The 19,489-nt window shown below is 53.9% G+C and overlaps 1 protein-coding gene across 1 annotated transcript; it reads left to right on the top strand.

Moving 5' to 3' along the window:
- Positions 1-348: 348 nt before the first annotated feature.
- On the top strand, positions 349-19,036 carry PNLDC1 (PARN like ribonuclease domain containing exonuclease 1). The gene is made up of 19 exons (XM_047102953.1): positions 349-424; positions 850-907; positions 1,203-1,276; positions 3,360-3,399; positions 3,923-4,046; positions 4,443-4,531; positions 5,967-6,067; positions 6,968-7,044; positions 7,207-7,350; positions 7,843-7,912; positions 9,522-9,607; positions 11,192-11,247; positions 14,786-14,850; positions 15,328-15,381; positions 15,581-15,623; positions 17,076-17,175; positions 17,443-17,618; positions 17,748-17,846; positions 18,899-19,036. Exons 1-19 carry the CDS (start codon positions 349-351, stop codon positions 18,960-18,962), a joined length of 1,596 nt encoding a protein of 531 aa, XP_046958909.1. The 3' UTR covers positions 18,963-19,036.
- The last annotated feature ends 453 nt before the right edge of the window (positions 19,037-19,489 follow it).

Raw genomic sequence — 19,489 nt, 5'->3', positions numbered from 1 at the left:
CTCCAGGTGCTGTCTACCGGCCCGTTTTCACCCTTCTTCAGGCACCATTTTCTCCCACCACCCGTCCTAATACCCTAGGTCTCGGTAAACCGCACCTTAAAGTCACTGCAGAGATTGCGGCGCGGAGCAAGGGAAACGGGCTTTGGCTGGAAGGCGGGGTCTAAGCGAGCCCCGCCCGCGGCCGAGGTGTAAGGGCGGACACCTGTGGGCGGGCAGGTGGCGGCACGCGGCCAATCGCAGGCTCCCGGGCCGCCCGCTTCCCGTGCGAGCCCTTTAAGGCGGCCGGCGCGGCGGAAGCGCGTGGTTGCACGTGGCCGCACCGGGCGCCCTCGGCGGAGCTGCGTGGCCATGGACGTGGGCGCCGACGAGTTCGAGCAGAGCCTCCCTCTGCTGCAGGAGCTCGTCCTGGGCGCGGACTTCGTGGGTAAGGGTGGGGATTCCGGGCCCTGTCGCCGCATCCCTCTGGCCCGCGGGAGCCTGCACAGGGTGTGGCGCGGGCGGGACAGGGGCAGAGAGGTGAGGCCCAGCCGGGACGCTCGGCAGGCCGCGGGAGGCGCAAAGAGGGCCCTTCCGACGGACGGGGACATTCCTTCTGGGGTCTGGGCGGTGGTGGGACGTTAGGCAGCGATTACGCCTTGGCCCCACTGTGGTCCAGGTAGAGCCGAGCGGATGGGATGAGTGGCCTGGCTTGTCCTTGCTTTGGCTTTCTCCTTTCTGTCTTCTTGACCCCACCTGGCCTCCTGAGCCGAGTACGCTCGCTCACCTGCAACACTTACAACATGAAGAGCCGTGGCAATGGTCTGCGTCTGCGGACTCTCGTCTTTTTTTTGTTTTTTGCCTCCCCCGCAGGTCTGGACATAGAGTTCACGGGCCTTCGTTCTAACCAGTCCCGGCCCCAGCAGATCAGGTAAAGCCAAAGCTGCCTTACAGCTGAGCTAGGGAGGGGCTCACCTGTGCCCTTCCGACTGGTGTTCTGGCCACTTGCGCATTCTTTCTCTGCAGACACCTTGTTGGCATGGGGGGGGGGGCAGGACAGCACTTTGTGGGGGGGGTGGTCTGTGTCCACTGAGCACTGGGATTACATAATAGTTGTAACAAGGAAAAATGCTGCTTGTGGTTGAGAGATGCTGATCCAAAGTGGAGTCTGGGGTGCCTTCACACCATTTCCTTCCCTGTGGGATGAGATGTCTGTTTTTCCGCAGCCTGTTCGACCTGCCCTCGGAGTGGTATCTAAAGACCCGTCAGAGTGTTCAGCAATTCACAATCTGTCAGATTGGTGAGTTTCTTCTTCAGCTGTTTGCTACGAGTTACTGAAGGAGGGGTTTGTATCGCCTTTGGGTTTCCTGCTGGTAAAACAGCTTTGACTCCCTTCAGAGATGCTGGCTTCAGTTTTGGCCGTGTTGTGCCTGTGGGGCCCAACATTTGGGAACAAGCAGAAACTGAATTAGCTGCACTGTTCCCATGCCTAAGTAAATCGGCATTAAAGAATCTGTATCCTCTCTCAAGAAAAAATGCGTGTGGTTTTTGCTTAAAACCTGCAAGAACAAGATCCTGTTATAAAGCGTCTTGCTCTGCAGACTTTTTCACTAATGGGGCTTAGACATCTTTCTATATCAGCATAAACAGATTCCCATTCATTTTTTAACAGTCACGTAGTGTTCTAGCTGTGAATGTAGGGATTGACTCAGTCTCCTTATGATGCCTTTTTACCTTTTGTGTGTAATCAAGTTGTGTTAACTGTCCTGGTGTTTATGGATGTGTTTGGTATACTACCAGCAGTGGAGTTGTGGAGTTAGTATGTACGTGAAAGTATGAACTTGGGGGGCCAAACGATCCCTCTCCTACCAGCCATCCACAGAATTTACACTGACTTCTACTAAAGCACTGAACGTGCCTGGTTTCCTCACTCATGCTGGGTAAGATCAGTCTTCACTTTTTTGCCCACCTGGTAGAGGAAAAATCTAATTGTTCTGATCTACATTAAAAAAAATTTTTTTTTAACGTTTATTCATTTTTTTTTTTTAATTTATTTTTGGGACAGAGAGAGACAGAGCATGAACGGGGGAGGGGCAGAGAGAGAGGGAGACACAGAATCGGAAACAGGCTCCAGGCTCTGAGCCATCAGCCCAGAGCCCGACGCGGGGCTCGAACTCACGGACCGCGAGATCGTGACCTGGCTGAAGTCGGACGCCTAACCGACTGCGCCACCCAGGCGCCCCGACGTTTATTCATTTTTGAGAGACACAGAGCATGAACGGGGAAGGGGCAGAGAGAGAGGGAGACACAGAATCCGAAACAGGCTCCAGGCTCCGAGCTGTCAGCACAGAGCCCAATGCAGGGCTCGAACTCACGAACTGCGAGATCATGACCTGCAAGATCATGACCTGAGCTGAAGTCGGGTGCTCAACCGACTGAGCCACCCAGGCACCCCTGATCTACATTTTAAATGCTGGGTTAACTTTTTAAATTTTTTTTTTTCAACGTTTATTTATTTTTGGGACAGAGAGAGACAGAGCATGAATGGGGGAGGGGCAGAGAGGGAGGGAGACACAGAATCGGAAACAGGCTCCAGGCTCCGAGCCATCAGCCCAGAGCCTGACGCGGGGCTCGAACTCACGGACCGCGAGATCGTGACCTGGCTGAAGTCGGACGCTTAACCGACTGCGCCACCCAGGCGCCCCAGGGTTAACCTTTTTTGTAAAGGGGTAGGCGATACATTTTTCAGGTTTTGCAGATCGTTCATATGGTCTCTGTTACAGCTACCTTTCTGTTGCTGGAAGTTAGCCAAAGATAATATGTAAATGAGCATGGTATGTTTCAATAAAGTTTTATTTACAAAAAAAGGTCTTGAAACAGATTTACCCTTGCTTTTTCTATGCTGAGCATGTGTGTGTGTTCTCTCTCCTTGTCCTTTGCTATTTTTCTGTTGCAGTTTTTTTCTTAATGGTAAGACCTCTTTGAAAAGTATATGAAACAGCATGTAGATATGTTTCTGTTGTCTTCCCCTACTTTGAAGTCTTCTTCACTTCACCATAGGGTCTTCTTAGTCATGCAGACATTTTAAAGTCCTTCACTGTATAAATCTGTTTTCTTTAGCATTTCCTCCGGTTAGTTTTAAAACTAGAAAAATGTCAGTTTTCTGTATTTGAAGAACCATTCACAATTAGAGTTTAGTAATTTCAGTGTGAATTAACAGTTTGAGAGCTCTCCTGTTTCTAATTTTTTTTTTTTAAGAGATTATCTTATTCTAAGGCATACAAAGTATTTTTAGGTGCAAAGTACCGTTTGCAATGTTTCCTTTCTGCAGCTAACTTTTGATAGCTTTGCTTGGGTATTCACTCCCTCTGTTCTTCTTGTAGGATTGTCTGTGTTTTCCAGTATTGAAGGAGAGTCAAACAAGTATGTATGAAGACCTTTTGCAAAACACCTGGCTCTTGCCCACTGATCTTTTCCACCTGCTCTCCCCTCCGTCTTCTGCCCCAGGCTCTGAACCACTTTGGCCCTGGATGTTCCATGTTCTCCCCTTCTGTGCCCTTCCGGCCTCCTGTCCCCTGCAGGTTCTGGCTGCTTCAAGTCTCTCTTGGGGCAGCATCTTTTCCGGGGGTCTTTCCTGGCACGTCGGTGCCCCTCTCCCTGTTTCTGTGAGCCTTCAGGGTAGGTCTAATGAGGATGATGTGACTCCTGGACACCAGCAGGCAGAAAGCGTGCTGAACGGTGGACTCAGGATGGGGGTGGACCCTTCCCCGAGGGCAGGATCTCTGCCTTTTTCCTTTGGCCCCAGCGCAGTCAGCAGTACTAGAAGTGGCCAACGTTTAGGTACTTCTCAAGTGAAAGAAGTAATTCGCTTAGAACCCTGCTCTGTGGGCTAGAACTGAAAAAAATCTTTGGCTTTTTTTTTTTTTTAATGTTTATTTTTTTATAGGTATGTAGCGCATTCGTGTAACTTCTTTCTCTTCCCCACGACGTTTGGGGTTTTGGATTCGGAGTTCTCTTTCCAGGCTTCCAGTGTCCAGTTTCTGAATCAGTATGGCTTCGACTACAACAAGGTATGGCAGCAGAGCGGGGAAGGGGAAGGTTTTTGTTTTTGTTTTTGTTTTTTTTAAAGCTTTATTTATTTATAATAAGAGCACAAGTGGGAGAGGGACAGAGAGAGAGGGAGAGAGAAAATCCCAAGCAGAGTCCACACTGTTAGCACAGAGCCTGACACAGGGCTCGACCCTATGAACCATGAGATCATGACCTGAGCCGAAGTCAAGAGTCAGATGCTTAACCGACTGAGCCACCCAGGCACCCCAGAGATAGGAAGGTTTTAAAGGTTCTTTGGTCCAGCTGGGCTGCGTCTCATTTCCTGTGCATGTGAGACTGGACAAGGAGGGTTTCTTTTTCATCTCCTGCTGCACAGAGGATGCCTCCACTAGTCTGCTTGTTCTCATCCTGTCTAGTTTCTCAAAAACGGGATCCCATATATGAATGAAGAACAGGAGAAGAAAATCAAACACAACATCCTGACTGGGAACTGGAAAGTTCGCAGGTAAAGCCTGTTTCTCCAGGTGCTTCGTGGGTTTCTGTTTCTGGTGTTTTTTCACGTATCCTGTGGGTAGGTGTGCTGGCTCGAGACCACAGTGACCTCGCGGCGTCACCTTTAACCGGGGTGGCTTCGGCAGTATGCAATCAGCCAAACAGGACAGCTCAGAGTGACGGTGGTTCCGTTCCTTCCGCTGCGATGAGAGCCCTCTTGCTGCATCAAGTAGGATTTTTATGTTCAAAAGTGAAGGGAAGTGGGGAGGAACCGACTCTTGACTCAGTACTTCAGTGGAGAAGCAGGAACTCCATTCCGGTGCCACAGCAGAGAGGGGCTCTGCGGGACTCCCAGTGATGCGTTGTGCTGGCTTTCCGTGTGATCCTGGGGAGGTTTCAGGGGTAAATCCCGGGTAACCTTGACCATGCTGGTCGTAGGCCTCGGCCTGGACCTACTGCCTCATGTTCTTGAATCTGAGTGCTCCCGAGGGTGGCGTCTCTGCCTCTCTTCTTTGGCCCCAGGGCCAGTTGTCCTACTGGAAACCCCGTAATGCCGTAGAGCTGGGCCAGGAGTGATGCAGTGACAGCATCGCGTGGTCACCTGGGCTCCAGACAGGCCCTGCAGTCAGTTGTATGGAGCTCAACCAGTCACTTCAGCAATTTGAGCTTTAGAGTCTTGCCTTTATCGGGAGGGGGCTTAAATTAGACCAGTTTTAGCTCTGGAATGTTCTGGCTGATTATTAGGTCCAGATAACTACGTACTATTGGAGGTGAGGGGTTTTGTTTGTTTGTTTTTGTTAAGCCCTACACCCAAGCTGGACCTCGAAACCACAACCTCAATATCAAGAGTTGCATGTTCCACTGACTGAGGCAGCCAGGCGCCCCCAGAAGTTTTGGGCTTTTTTCTTCCCCCCTGAAATCCTCATTCGTGGATTTTCAATAAAAATGTCTCTTTTTGTGAGAGAAAAACTATTTGAATTTTCAACCTTCTGTTATTTTCAAATGTTGGAGAAGAGTCTTTCCTCATCTCAAAATAACATCATGTTCTTGTGTCCCTAACACGGGAGAAGATGTGCTTACCAAAGTTCCTGTCTTTTCCTTATGTCACCAGATGGTGCTTTATTGCCCCAAAGGCCGAATTAAGCAGACAGGCCTGACTGTAGTGCTCAGCGTTGGCTCGCTCCCAAGGCCTCTTCCTGCATGCGTCCCAGTGAGGCAGAAAGGATGGGGCGTGCCCCTGCGAATGTATGGGAGAGCATAGGCCAAGCGTCTGGCTTTCTGTTGCAGAGCAAGGCTCAGAAAATAGTCCCTTTGGGGTCCATTCTGTTGCCCGGATCACCGTGTTAAAGCTGGCACCCTCCAAACCCCTGGTCACGTTCACACTGTCTTGAGGTTCTGTGGTTTCCGTGGTTTTCTCCAACCTCCCATTTCTGTGTGCCCGCTTTCAGTTCTCTGGATAAAGACCAGATCAAGGTGGTGATTGATGAGGTGACACGGTGGCTGGACCTGGCGGAGGAGGGCGACTGGATGACTCTCCCTGGTATTGCTGGTAGGCAGGAGGCTCTCCCCGAGCCTGGGAGTGCTGGGGCCGGTCACTGGCAGGCGTGGGGGTCGGGGGAAACGTACCCCCTCTGTTTTGTGGATCCTGGGCGTCAGCTCAGCAGGCACGTTGCCCTTGGGGTGAGATCAAGCTCTGACCTCAACTCAGAAGCTGGAGGCATTTTGATCTGTTTTGTTCGGTTTGGTTTTGTTTTTACATTTGCTTATTTATTTTTGAGAGACGGCACAAGCAGGGGAGGGGCAGAGAGAGAAGGAGACACAGAATCCGAAGCAGCATCCAGGCTCTGAGCCGTCAGCACAGAGCCCCACGCGGGGCTTGAACTCACAAACCACAAGATCCTGACCTGAGCCGAAGTTGGACTCTCAACCGACTGAGCCACCCAGGCACCCCATACCTGTTCGGTTTTTTTAATTTAAAAAAACAACAACAACTTATTTTTGAGAGAGCGAGAGCAGGGGAGGGGCAGTTAGAGGGAGACAGAATCCAAAGCAGACTCCGTGCCGTCAGCGCAGAGCCCGACGCGAACCACGAGATCGTGACCTGAGCCGAAGTCAGACAGTCAATAGACTAAGCCACCCGAGGGCCTCTGTGTTTATCATTTTGAAAGAACTTTATGACCTTCAGCGTAGTGTGCTAACGTGGTGGCCGTCGATAGCTGTAACCCCCACACAGAGACCCTTTGGGGTCCTCAGTTTCAGAGTGGCCGGGACATCAGCTTCGGGGACGGACGTGGATGCCGTGTCGTCCCGTCCTGTGGGCTTCTGGCCGCGGCACGCCGAAGCGCTCCCCTTGTTCCACGTAGCTCTCCACTTCCCTTCCTCCTCTCGAGGGGAAGGTGAACCGCCGTCTGTGGCGGTTCCACGCGAGCCTTGTGTCTCTTTGCCGCAGGCTTCCAGGCCTTTGAGATCCAGCTGGTGCTGAGGCAGGCCCTCCCCAACATCTGGACGGTCCTGAGAGACCAGGGGGTGAGTTCCCGCCTGGGGGTGGGCAGCCTCAGGGGCTCTGTTTCTCCCTCGGCCTCTGAGAAAGGCTCTCTCTCGTCTCCCCCCCCCCCCCCCTTTTGTGAGATTATGGCTACGTTCCCAGGAACCCGGGATTCAGAGGACTCGTCTCTACTTTTGTCTCAGATAATAGTGAAAAAAGTGAGCAAACAGCATCGCTGGTACCTTGAGAACACCTCCTGCGATCGAGAGAGCTGTTGGAAGGAGAAGATTCTTCTCTCTGCGAGGGGTTTTTCTGTGTTTTTCCAGATGCTGGTGAAAGCCCAGAAGGTAGGGAAAAATCTCTCTTCTTGGCCTCCAGCCGTCTTTCGTATTTCTGACCATGGTAATGCGCTGCGGCTGCCAACAAAAATGAGATGCCTTGAGATAGAAGCGGTCCGTTCTTGTTGATAACCGGCTTTCTGGATGTAGCCTTCTTTCCCCAAATCGCGACGGGTTAAGCGGGGACAGAGGGTCTGCATAAAACGCTAAGGTTCCCGTCCCCCACGTCATGACTAGCTGACCCGGAACTGCTTGGGGGGAATTGCTTCAGTTTAGCCCCCGGCGTGGACCCTGCCCCACATCCCTCCAAGCCCTGCTCGTCCTCTTTCTGGCATCTGCGCATAGGGGCCACTTCTCATGGGAGGGGGTGGTGAGGGGGGATACCGTGTGGTGGGATCTCAGGGTTCTGAAGCCGCCCCCCCCCCCCCCCGCGGGAGAGTGTGGACGCAGGATGTCTGGTTTTAACCCTCCTTTCTGCCGCCTGTCCATCCCTCCAAGCAGCCCTTGGTGGGCCACAACATGATGACAGACCTACTGCATCTGCACGAGAAGTTCTTCCGGCCGCTCCCAGGTACGGGCGTGCCCGCCACCCCCTCCCGGTCTTCCCTTCACGTCCAGACGGGGTTTGGGCCCCCGTCCTGCCCCAGGGTAGCCCCTCCATGTACCCCTCCCCGGGACCCGCGGGCTTCCGGGGGTCTGGCGGATCTGTGCCTGTTCCCATTTTCCCCCAGTGCAAGCCAGGTGACTTTCCGGCAGAAAGACTTCCATTCGGCTTGATCCCGTCCCCGCCTTGATGGCAGCTGTCGTGTACCATTGCGTGAGACCTTGTGGGATCAGAAATGTGAGGAGAGAGGAAGCTGCCTCCCGTCTCCGCTATAATCCTAACACTTTGATTTTTTCCCCCCCTCTGGGATTTATCACAAATTCGATCACGCTACGTGTTTGATTTTGCGTTTGGCTACCCCCCCCGACTTACCCAAAGCATTTATGCCGTTAACCTAACGTCATTTCAGTGGCTGTGTGGCCTTGTCTTGTGGCTGTGCCACACTTTGCCTGACTGGTGCCCTCATTGGATGTACGATAGTGTCCTGCAGCCGTTAAAGGCTTGGACTCGAGAGCCCTGCTTCTGTCCTCCTCCAACCCTCCTCACACGTGTTAGCTCCGGCAAGGTGCTTTCTCGGTTTCCTTGCCTGTAAGAAGGGGGTGGTAATAATGGTGATATCCTAGTATTGGGGGATTAAATGAAATAGTGTGCATTGTCTAGATTAAAAGGGTGGGAGGGTTTTAAGACTTCCCCAGAAATGATAAAACCCCTCAGTTTGAGCATATGGAGAGAATCGAGGGAGAAGTAGGGGTAAAATTAATGCGCACTGGCCAGAAAAACTAAGACAACAAAACAAAAGTGCTGGGAGAACAAAAGCTGGGTAAGAAAGGAGAGGTTGGGGACCACAGCCTGGCCCCTGTGAGAGCAGGAAGGGTGGGGAGGGGTGTTAGGGGCAGAGAGGGGAGCAGGGGGCAGAGCCAGGGATGAGACGGGCTGTCCTCTCACCCAGCGGGCAGTCGACAGGTGGATGCGTAAAACTGGGGAAACCCGCAGCACAGCGCCTTTGCAGATCTGGGAACAAACACCCAGAGAAAGAACATGGAAAGCACTTGCCTGGGGAGCGGGCAGAGGAGAGTGGGGTTTGCTTTGGTTTGTTTTGCCATAAATCTCTTTAAACTCCATACAGGTAGTCCTTTGATAAATATACCAATTAATAGCTTAATAGCTTTTTTTTTTTTCTTTTAAATCAGGGCACTTAGAATTTTTAGTTGATTTTCTTTTTTCTTGGATTTCCTCTAAACAGTCCCTTACAGACCATTTCTTACCCGCTTTTCAATAGCACTTCTTCCTCCCTGTGTGCATTGGCTCACACTACGACTACGTTAACTAGTGTTGACAATAGCCAGTATCCTGAGTTTATTGGAAAACCGTCTGGCTTTCACCACCACAAAAGGTGATGGCAGGTTGGTTTGAGATTTAAAATCCTTAATGACTAGGAGAAAGGATGTTTTTAATTCCCATTTTGTTCTGTTTTGCTTGCCTTGTTTGTGAATTAGCGTTGGTGACAAGCTAGGTTGGAGAATCTTCCTTCCCATTTTTATCTACAAACTCCCTTCTATCTGGTGTTTTGCTTCAGAAAGCTATGATCAATTTAAGCTGAATATCCACAACCTATTTCCTGTTCTCATTGACACCAAGAATGTGACAAAGGACATCTGGAAGGTAAGGAACGGGATTGCTTTGTCCCAGTTTGTTAAAGTTTGTTTACCGAGAGCCTGAGCTCCTGAGAGTGCAAGCAGGGGAGAAACAGAGAGAGAGAGGGGGAGGGAGAGAGAGAATCCCAAATAGGCTCAGCACTGTCAGCAGAGAGCCCGACATGGGGCTTGAATCATGACCTGAGCTGAAGTCGGACACTTAACTGACTGAGCCACCCATGTGCCCTCACTCTGTCTCTTTTTTAAAAATTGTTCCTCGGGGCGCCTGGGTGGCGCAGTCGGTTAAGCGCCCGACTTCAGCCAGGTCACGATCTCGCGGTCCGTGAGTTCGAGCCCCGCGTCGGGCTCTGGGCTGACGGCTCAGAGCCTGGAACCTGTTTCCGATTCTGTGTCTCCCTCTCTCTCTGCCCCTCCCCCGTTCATGCTCTGTCTCTCTCTGTCCCAAAAATAAATAAACGTTGAAAAAAAAAAAATTTTAAAAATTGTTCCTCAAATCCTTCTCTCCTATTTTACAACCAGTAACAACTTCCTTTGTATTTTCACGTTGGGTTATCATCTTAGCTTGTAAGTTTTTTCCTTCCCTCATCCAAGTTCCCATGTTTTGACTGAGTTGTATGTAGCTTGTCCGATCTAAAGCACCACACGGAGCAGTTTGTTCTAGAGCTTGATATGTGCGTGATAAGTATCTGCGGCCTGCTCAACAGGGTGGGGGAGGCTCTGAGGGCTCTTAACGATCTCTACTGAGCCTTAAGGTCATGGGTTTCAACCCTGGGCACGATACCATCACCTGGGAAGCTAAATCCTGCCATCTGGACCCCACCACCAGCTTCCTATGGTTTAGGGGGCTGGGGGTGCAGTGGTGTTTCTAAAGCTCCCAGGTGACTTCTGTTGCACAGTTAGGGTATGAATTGCACATGGAGAAGGGAGGCACCCAACTGGCTTGAATGCTTCTTAGAACTTAAACTGAGGAACAGAGAGAGGGGAATCAGATCAGCATTTTAAAGCCCGAAGCTGGTCACCTAACTATTCAGTAAGGGAGCTACAAAAAAGGCATTGGGTTACTTGGTACCCCTTTGCTTAGAGCCGTGTTTGTCATTTGTCCCTCCCCAGTTTCCAGCTCTTCCGTGGGTCTGTGATGCTGTGCATCTCCATGTGACAGAGTCCAAGGGTGAAGCAGGAAGGGTGTGGGCTGATCGGAGGGAACCCACGTGTTCTTGCCACACAAGCGGAGAGGAGCTCGGGGTGACCTGGCGTTGCCCAAGGCTCTCTGGTTCTTAGAGCACCTGGTGTCCACATGTGTGTCCTTGGCCATGGTCTGGTGCCTTGGAGGCATATGTTTACAGAACCCCTTAGACACATGCCTTTGTAGGAAGGTGGTAGGAGTTATTGCAGTTTTTCTAGCCTAGGTTATTGGGTACCTTCTAGGAAACCCAAGGATGCTGCTAGGGCCCTAATCAAGGGATAAAGACCCTGATCTTTGAATAGAAAGAGGAGTTTATAGGAATTATTTTCCAGGATCCTTCAGTGACCATTGGTAATCCCCAAGCGGATAAGAAAAGCACAAGTTTTCTGATTTGTTCCATAATTCTAGGAACTGAATTTCCCAAGGGTTTCAAATCTCTCAGAAGTTTATGAAGTCCTAAACAGGTAAGGAGGCTGTTTTTTTTGCGGGGGGAGGGAGCTGCTCGTAGAGCAGGGGGTTCTTGAAGGGGCGTGGGGGGATTTTACTCCCCAGGACACACCCTTTTGGTTGTTGGGGGGTGGGGAGGGCTGTCGTGTCTGGCGAGTAGACAGGATGCACAGGACAGCCCCCAATGGCAAAGAATTCTCCAGCCCCTGACATTCCTGTGCTGAGGTTGATAAACCCCGCCTAGAGGAGCAGGAAGCAGGTAAAATGTCTACAGCTACTGAAGTATATGGTGGTCTCTCGTGGCCTGGGTTTAACTTCTTTTGATGTCTTTCTGATTGGAGTGAAAAGCTCTAGCACAACAGGCTTCTTTCCTTCAGTGCCCTGATGTTTGTCCCTGGCCTGCCGTGGTGCGGGTGGGCACGCTCTGAACACTTGAGTGAATGGCCCCGGACCTTCCTGCAGGAGCGGTGGCTCCCACTTCCCCTCACAGCCCTGATCCGCTGTGGTCTGGGGGCCTGCTGGTGGGGACGCGGTGCCTGGAAGGCGCCAGGGTGGGGGTGCTGTGCCTTTCTGTCCTGGGGGGAGGTGGGGGGGGGGAAGCAGCAAACCTGAGCAATGGCAGCTGGAGGTGGGACTGTTCTGGAAGGACACTTCTGTCGGTGATTGTCCTGTGACAGCCCGCAGGGGTGCCCTGCGGCTCAGCACGTGACGGTCTCCTCTGGGTCCTCATGCCTCATGTCTCCTTCCTCCGATGGCCTTCCTGGGCCCCATTTCCCAGAAGAAATGGGGCCCAAATGCAGGAAGGGTCCCCTCCCCTCCCCTCCCCTCCAGACCTCTGCAGTGTTGTCCTCTTTGTGGCAGTATCTCCTGCTAGTCAGCACATGTGAGCGCCTACTGTGTGCAGGGTCCAGGCAGGGAAGGGCTGCCCTCCACCCACCTGCCCAGCCTCTAGTCCCATTGTCCCTCCACTGGTTGGATGGCCTCCCTCTCGGGGCCCTCCTCCTGGCCCTCTCCTTTCCCTCGTCATCAGCCCGACCCAGAAACGACAGCTCCCCACTTGACTCTCTTCTCGCAACATGGTCTTTGTTCTTATCTTTGCGACTTATTTTCAGGGGCCTCTACTTCGCCTCGGCCCACCGAGGCCGGGTTTTCTTCCTTCACAGAACTTGCTCTTGTGAGCTTGCCCAGTGCAAACTCCTCCGTGGTCTCGGCCGATGGGCTGACTCATGGGTGCGTTCCTGGCACCCCGGGCCCCTCTCTTCCTGCACCGTTGATGGTAGCCTCTCGTGGAGTTGTGGAGGGTTTTCGTTCTTAACTCACTCCTGTGGGCTCTTGTTCTTCCGCCCCTCCCCTCGCTCCCAGGGTCGCTCCTCGGCCTCCTTCTTGCTCACTGCTGTGTCCCTGGGTGACCGAATCCACCCCACTAGCTTCAGCTACCACCACCGTGACCGCCGTTCAGACCTCCAGGACCCCCCTGGCGAGCCGCCTGTCTGCCTGATGTTCCTACCCCACGTGGCCGCAAGCACGTCTAACCTGGCGTTGTTCTCTGCCCCCAAACCCACTTCTGTGCCAGAGCAGCTTCCTCTACGTCCTTCTGGCACCTGGTGCCGTGCTCAGGGCTGGTGTGCGCGCCAGAGTTTGCCCGTCATAACGGGCTCTGAATCTAGACCTCTCGGGTTTGAACCCCAGCTTTGCCACCCAGTGGCTTGCGAGCAACCTTGAGAAAACTACTTAATCTCTCTGGGCCTGAGTTTCACGGCCTCTGACCCGAGAAAATGACTCCAGGTGACGCACAGGCCGCCGTGGGACTTCCTGTGCTCATTGGTGAGAAAGGACCGAGACCTGTGCCTTGCGCTGGGCCCGCGGCTGTGACGTGTTCGCCACTGGCCATGCTGCTGACGGTCCTAAACCGAGCAGCCACTCTCCTTGAACAGATGAGGAAACCAGACCCAGTTCTCAGAAGCTGTGGCGGAAAATGGAGGGAAGGTCTTCTCGTTGAGTGGGGGCACCCGTGCCACAGCCGAGACCTGCATGGGCCGAGCCAGCCACGTCTGCTGGTCAGGCGAGTTCTGTCTGCCGCCCTGAATGTCTATAGTCAAGTCTGCCCTTCTCTGCATCCCCAGGATCACTGCCCTAATCTTTATTTTCCTTTTTTTTTTTTTTTTAATTTTTTTAACGTTTATTTTTGAGAGACCGAGACAGAGCACAAGCGGAAGAGGGGCAGAGAGAGAGGGAGACACAGAATCTGAAGCAGGCTCCAGGCTCTGAGCTGTCAGCACAGAGCCCAATGCAGGGTTGAACTCACAAACTGAGATCATGACCTGAGCTGAAGTCAGCTGCTTAACTGACTGAGCCATCCAGGTGCCCCCAAGTATTTTTCATTCCAGGGATGGTGGTAGCCCCATAGGTGCCTCATGGCCTGTTCTACCTTGTTTCCCACTGCTGCTCAAGTGCTCTTTTAAAAAAAAAAATTTTTTTAATGTTTATTTATTTTTGACAGACACAGCATGGGGGGGGGGGTGCAGAGAGAGAGAGGGAGACACAGAATCCGAAGGAGGCTCAGGGCTCTGAGCTGTCAGCACAGAGCCGGACGCGGGGCTCGAACTCACAGACCGTGAGATCACGACCTGAGCCGAAGTTGGACGCTCAACCAACTGAGCCACCCAGGTGCCCCTCAAGTGATCTTTTAAAACGTGAAGTTGACTGGCCTGTGTTTCTCCTCTGCCTTTCTGATGCTCCTCAAGCACCTCCCCCTGCCCCCTCTGCCAACAGCTGAGCTCTTTCACTGGCCCCTGCCTTTCCCTCGGGGGCTCCAGCCACACACACACACACACAGGTCAGGCCTTGCTCCCTTTCCCTCACTGCCTTTGCGCCTTCATTGTGCGCGAGATGCCAGATGCCTCCCCATCGCTTCAGCCAAGCGAGTTCCTGTGGTTCAGGACTCCTGGAGTGCTTCCTCCTTCAGGAAGCCTTCCGTCCCTCCTGCCCGCGGCCTCTGTACCCTCCAGTGCACTGTTAGTGCCTCGGGCGCTGCAGGGCCAGCTCTGTACGTGTCCTTTGGGTCACCAGGTGCGTGCTTCCTGGGCAGAGCCAGTGTCAACTTTATCCACGTTCCTCACTCAGGCTAAGTGTGTGGCCAGTACTCCAGTGACCTAGTAGCAGCCTCTCTCGCCGTCTTCACCTGTGCTGCTGCCTGCTTACTGAGACCTCATCCGCCTGTTCCTGGACCTGTGCCTTTTTGTTTCTTTCAAAAAGGCACCCCAGTCCTGGGGACGCTTTTAGTTATATTAGCATAAGACGGTGAGGAGATACCAAGAAGGGCTTATTTTCAGTGACTGCTTTTTCTTTTTTTAATTTATTTTTTAACGTGTATTTTTGAGAGTGAGAGAGACACAATCTGAAGCAGGCTCTAAGCTGTCCGCACAGAGCCCGACACGGGGCTCAAACCCACGAGCTGTGAGATCATGACCTCAGTCGAAGTTGGACGCTTAACCGGCTGAGCCACCCAGACGCCCCTCTGTGACTATGCTTTACACTGTTTTTCTTCTGTACTAGTGACTTGAATCCTACCAAAAATTCCGGGCCAGTGATTATTCACGCAAGCAAGTGCGAAAAATACGGTATGTTCCCGTGAGCTGGGGCCACCCCATAGGCAGCTGAGTATTGGCCTGGTCTCCCCGTGGGGAGGTGGCCCCCGTGGGGAGGCTATGGCCTGGTCTCCCCGTGGGCAGGTGTGTGTGGGAGGGTTACGTGGGTGCTCCATCATTTTCCTGTCTATGTTCCACGTGACCCCCCTACCCTGAAAAGGAGTCCTTCTGGAAGGCTTCACGACCTCCTGGGGGGGCGTCTGCTCCCCTTTGACACATGACTAGCCTGCTGGGTGGCTTTCTGCCTCGGCTTCCTGCTGCCGTGGGGGACCCGGGGTGAAGGTGGGTGCGGGTGGGAAGAAGGGCACGCCCCTCTCTGGAGGAGCGATGGTTGGTGGTGGTGCGTGTGCGGCCAGCACGGGTGTGGAGCTGGGCAGAGAGGAGGCTCCTTGTCCAGGTCGCGTTCTGACAGCTGCCCGATTCTCTCCCGCTTCTGGAACACGGCTTCAGCTGAGACCAAGTACCCCCACGAGGCTGCGTATGATGCTTTCCTCTGTGGCTCAGGTGAGAGTTGCTGTCGTTACACTTGGTGGGGGGAGGCTCACGCTTTATTCGGGATGATCCCCCCTCCCCAATCCCGAGGCTCTCCGTTCATTTCTTGGTGGGTTGCACATCACAGAAATAGAGCGTGGCTTTGCATGTTTTGATAAGGGGAGCTGGTCGAGGCTGGACGTCTGTTATATCTGTAGCGTTTTGTCCCCAGTTCTTCTGAAAGTGGCACATTTGCTCCTGTGGAGAGTACATGGGTGAGTGTTCCTTCCATCCTGTTACGGGAACGGGGCTCGCTGGGTGTGAGCTAAGGCGCCCGGCTCCCGCGGCTGTCCCAAAGGGAGCGTGTGGGGCGCTATGTACACGCAGTCCCTGCCCGGGGAAGCAGACTTCCTCCTCAGGGTGGCCTTCCCTGCTGGTCCTGGCCCCTGTGTTCCCACTGGGAAAACTCACGTGCCGGGAGGCCGAGGCGGTAAGGCCAGCTGTGGCTCCTGACCCCCGCCTCCGTGCCTCCCGGGGTGTAAGCTTGCTTGGTTACCTGCCTGTTTTTCATCACTGTGTCACAGTGAGGTAGGAGGGCTAAGTGTCCAGGCCGATAAGGGACCCCTCCTGGGGGTCCCCGCAGTCAGGCCGGGGAGAAGGGGAGGGACTGGGAATCGGGCATATAGGAAAGTGTTTCTAAAACCCCAAATTGGAACGCGTGGTGACATCATCCTCGACGCTTCCAGCATCCGCTCATAGGCGGTGACACCACACATGAAATACACATTCTGTAGCGCCGGCTGGGTGTCCGTGTTTGTTGTGTAGGATTTGGGCCAGGTGAGGAGCTCATCAGAATTGAAACACAGGGTCTTTGAGGCCGACTTGGAAACCTTTGTGGACCAGTGAAAGCTAATAACTTTGGACTAATCTGTAAACCTTGGTACTGCCTTTTTGTCTGTTTTGGTAATGGACGTTATGCATAGCAATCCTCTGTGACCTATTGATGTGAGGCTTATAACTTAAATAGGAAGTCCGCCCCCTCTTGCTCCTCCCTGAGCTCTGACCGCATCTCTGTGCTCCCCGGGAGGTACCCACGTGCCAGATGGTGAAGGCAGCTAACAGCCCGAATGGCAGAAAATCTCCTTCGTTCTTCTCCCTGTCTTCTAGAACTTTTCCGGTCCAGATGACCTCAGTGTCCAACCTCCCATCCTCCTCCTTAGCGTCCGGAGGTGGCACCTGGGTGCCTTACATCCTTTTATTTGATTGAATCCTCGTGACCTAAAAGCCCTCCTAGATTTAGAGAAGTTCTATGGCTGCTGGGCCTGCCTGGCTCCAAGGCCTGTGTCTTCTCACAGACCTGTGCTCAGGGGTCTGGTGGTGTCTGGACAGAGGCAGGGCGTGGTGGGTCGAGGGGTGAGGGACGGCCTTTTGGAATCAAGGGTGATGGTCCCATCAAGGGATGATAAAGTGGACCTGGGGACAGCGGCCTCTCACGAATTCTCTGAGCCCATTGCTAATGTTTGTCAAGGGATCTTTACCAAAGTGGAAGTTCTGCTTTGGCCTGGGCCTGGAGAGAGCTCTGTGAGATTGGCTGGTTGGGGGAAGCACGTGGACTTGGAGGGAGGAAGGGCCTTCCCCTGTTGTCCCCGGACCCTCAGCTGTGGCCAAGGACCTGTGTGTAACCGTTGGTATGCCTGAGTGCTCCGGGCTTTTCTCTGTCCCCGTAGAGCTGGCTCCCTGCCTGAGCTGTCCTTCCCTCTGTACCTCGATGTGCTGGCTCCCTATGTGAACCAGGTGAATCTTATCCGAGCCGGGGTCCCTAAGATCGTGAGTAGCTTTTGTTTCGCTCCTTCCCCTACTCAGCCGCGTGCGGGGAACAGTCTGGTTCGGGGGTCTCTCAGAAGGGGGCGCTCCCGCCCTGCTAGGCTTGTTCTGTGTCTTCCTGCCCAAACCCGCGTGGATGCGCTCGTTCCTTCCTTCCCCTCCCAGCCCAGACAGAGCCCTTCCTAGCCTCTCTCAGGGTCTTCAAACCCTGGAGTAGGTTGCCAGTAGGAATGGCAGAGAATCTCCTCCTTTCTTCTCCCTGTCTTCTAGAACTTTTCTGGTCCAGATTACCCCAGTGTCCGGCCTCCCATCCTCCTCCTCAGCGTCCGGAGGTGGCCTGGGGTCAGCGAGCAGCAAGTGTATCGTGAGTTTCAGAATCTCTGCAAGTTCGATGTCCGGCGGCTGTCGCGGAGCCAGTTCCTGCTCTTGACCAATAAGTTCAAGGAGTAGGTGCCTGGGTTCTCAGCCCGTCCTCCCGCCCCGCGGCCCGCCCTGTCTCCTTGCGGCCTCCTGCGGCCTGCTCAGAGACGCAGGGCTGGTACTTGCACGCCTGACCTGAGACCCTCTTTTGGCAGTGCTCGGAGCATCCTGAGGGAGTACCGGGGCCACCCCACCCTGCAGATCTCCCTCTATCGGTACTGGAGACACTCCCCCGACATCAACTGCTTGTTGCAGTAAGTGACCAGGGCCGAGGCTGCCCTCTGGACTGGCCCGCGGCGCCAGCTGGGGCTGAGTGGGGCACGGTTCGCTGGCTAGCGTGTGGTCAAGGGGTCCTTGGCGAGTATGGTGGCCTGAACGTTAGTCAGTGAGACCGGACAGGGCTCTAGTAAACGTCCGCTGTGTTGGGTGCTGGCCTAGGTTCTAGGCCTTCGTCAGTGAACAAAGCGCAATCTTGCCCTCGTGGAACTCACACTCCAGTGGGAGGTGACAAGTGAATTGCGCGACGGATCAGGTGACAAGTGTCTGTTAAAAAGAAGAGCCCTTCAGGAGGTGGGAGTGGAGGGCCAGAGAGGGGCGGACGGTTAAAGGAGAAGGTGGGACCCCATTAAAGTCTCCAGGGAGGTGAGGGAACGAGCCGGGCAGAGCGCGGGGGAGGACCGTGTCCAGGCAGCGGGCGGAGGCCCTCGAGAGGGGCCACGAGGAGAGAAGGGACAGGTATGTGGGCCGGACAGGCTGGAGGGCTGCGGGTGAGGGCCGTGGGCGAAGCCGCGGGTGGTCGGAGGTTTTCAGCAGAGGTGGGACGCAGACTGCAGAGGACACGGAGGGCCAGGGAGGAAGTCGGGGAGCCAGGCGGGAGTGCCGTCGGCTTTTGGGGCTTGGACTGCATGGCAGCAGAGGGGGGCGCCCAAGGGGGTCCCGGGCAGACTGGAGGGGGGTCGAGTTTGAATCGGCGTTTTTTGGCCCGCGTTAACTGAAAGGTGGAGTTGCTTCGTAAGGGTTTCGGCTTGCCGGTTGGGAGCCGTATGTATAGAAAACGGCATGCTTGAAGACGTTCGGCCCCTTGGCGATGTTTTCCTGCCTGCCAACCTCTGATGTAAACCGCTAGGAGGACGGCCGGTCCGGGTGGGTCTCGGAGCCCTTCTGCGCTCACGGCGGAAGCTCGCGCTGGGGAAGACAGGACGGTCTGGGTCAACAGAGCGGGGGGCCCGCGTGTCTGGGCTTTCACGCCTGCCAGTGCACACGCGGCCGTCCGGCCGGCACCGCTGACCCGCGCTCTGTCTTGCAGGGTCTGTGGCGTGGTGGCCACCTGGGCCCTCCTCGCTCTCGTCCTCGGAAGACCTGACCCCTGAGCGTGGCCTGCAGCCTCTGTCCCATCTCCGTGCCTCTCCGGGACAGCCGTCCGCATGTCCGCATGGAGCTCCTGTGGCTTTTGTGTAAATCGTACCTTTCTCTGCAGACCGATCTGTGCGGTCCTCATGAGGAACTTTGTTTTCAAATGTGAAATTGTGTAACTATTATCAACGATGAAGAAATCCTTAGAAGTGGAACTTTCGTGGCCCAGACTTTTCTTTTTGTAAATGGGAGAAGTTCCCACCTTTGGGAACTTAAGCTAATGTTCCAGAGGGTCTCATGTGCAGACAACTAGCCCTGGACGCCAGGTGAACAAAGGGCCACGTTATTTCTGGGAGAGAAATTCTTGGCCAATAGGCTGGTTGGGATTTAAATCTGGGAAATGGCCTAAGTGTCCATGTGCATCTGTGATGTTTTGATAACATTTTATGATTTATAATGTTGAACATTCACTTCAGAAGCAAGAATTACCCAGGGGCACCTGGGTGGCCCAGTCGGTTAAGCATCCAGCTCTTGGTTTTGGCTC

This window comes from Lynx rufus, unplaced genomic scaffold (genome assembly GCF_022079265.1).
Source record: "Lynx rufus isolate CCGP_SWC_20201006 ecotype Redwood Valley unplaced genomic scaffold, mLynRuf1.p SCAF_6, whole genome shotgun sequence".
NCBI classification, from domain to species: domain Eukaryota; kingdom Metazoa; phylum Chordata; class Mammalia; order Carnivora; family Felidae; genus Lynx; species Lynx rufus.
The sequence above is the reverse complement of the archived record's forward strand: the minus strand, read 5'-3'. Positions and strand labels throughout refer to the sequence as shown.

What these genes read in the sequence shown, in the direction of transcription:
- PNLDC1 (XM_047102953.1), top strand. Translation starts at nt 349, where the DNA reads ATGGACGTGGGCGCCGACGAGTTCGAGCAGAGCCTCCCTCTGCTGCAG. An exon ending in GTTCTTCCGGCCGCTCCCAG is followed by an intron (nt 7,913 to 9,521) that starts GTACGGGCGTGC and finishes GTTTTGCTTCAG; the next exon opens with AAAGCTATGATCAATTTAAG. An exon ending in GAGCCGGGGTCCCTAAGATC is followed by an intron (nt 17,176 to 17,442) that starts GTGAGTAGCTTT and finishes CCTGTCTTCTAG; the next exon opens with AACTTTTCTGGTCCAGATTA.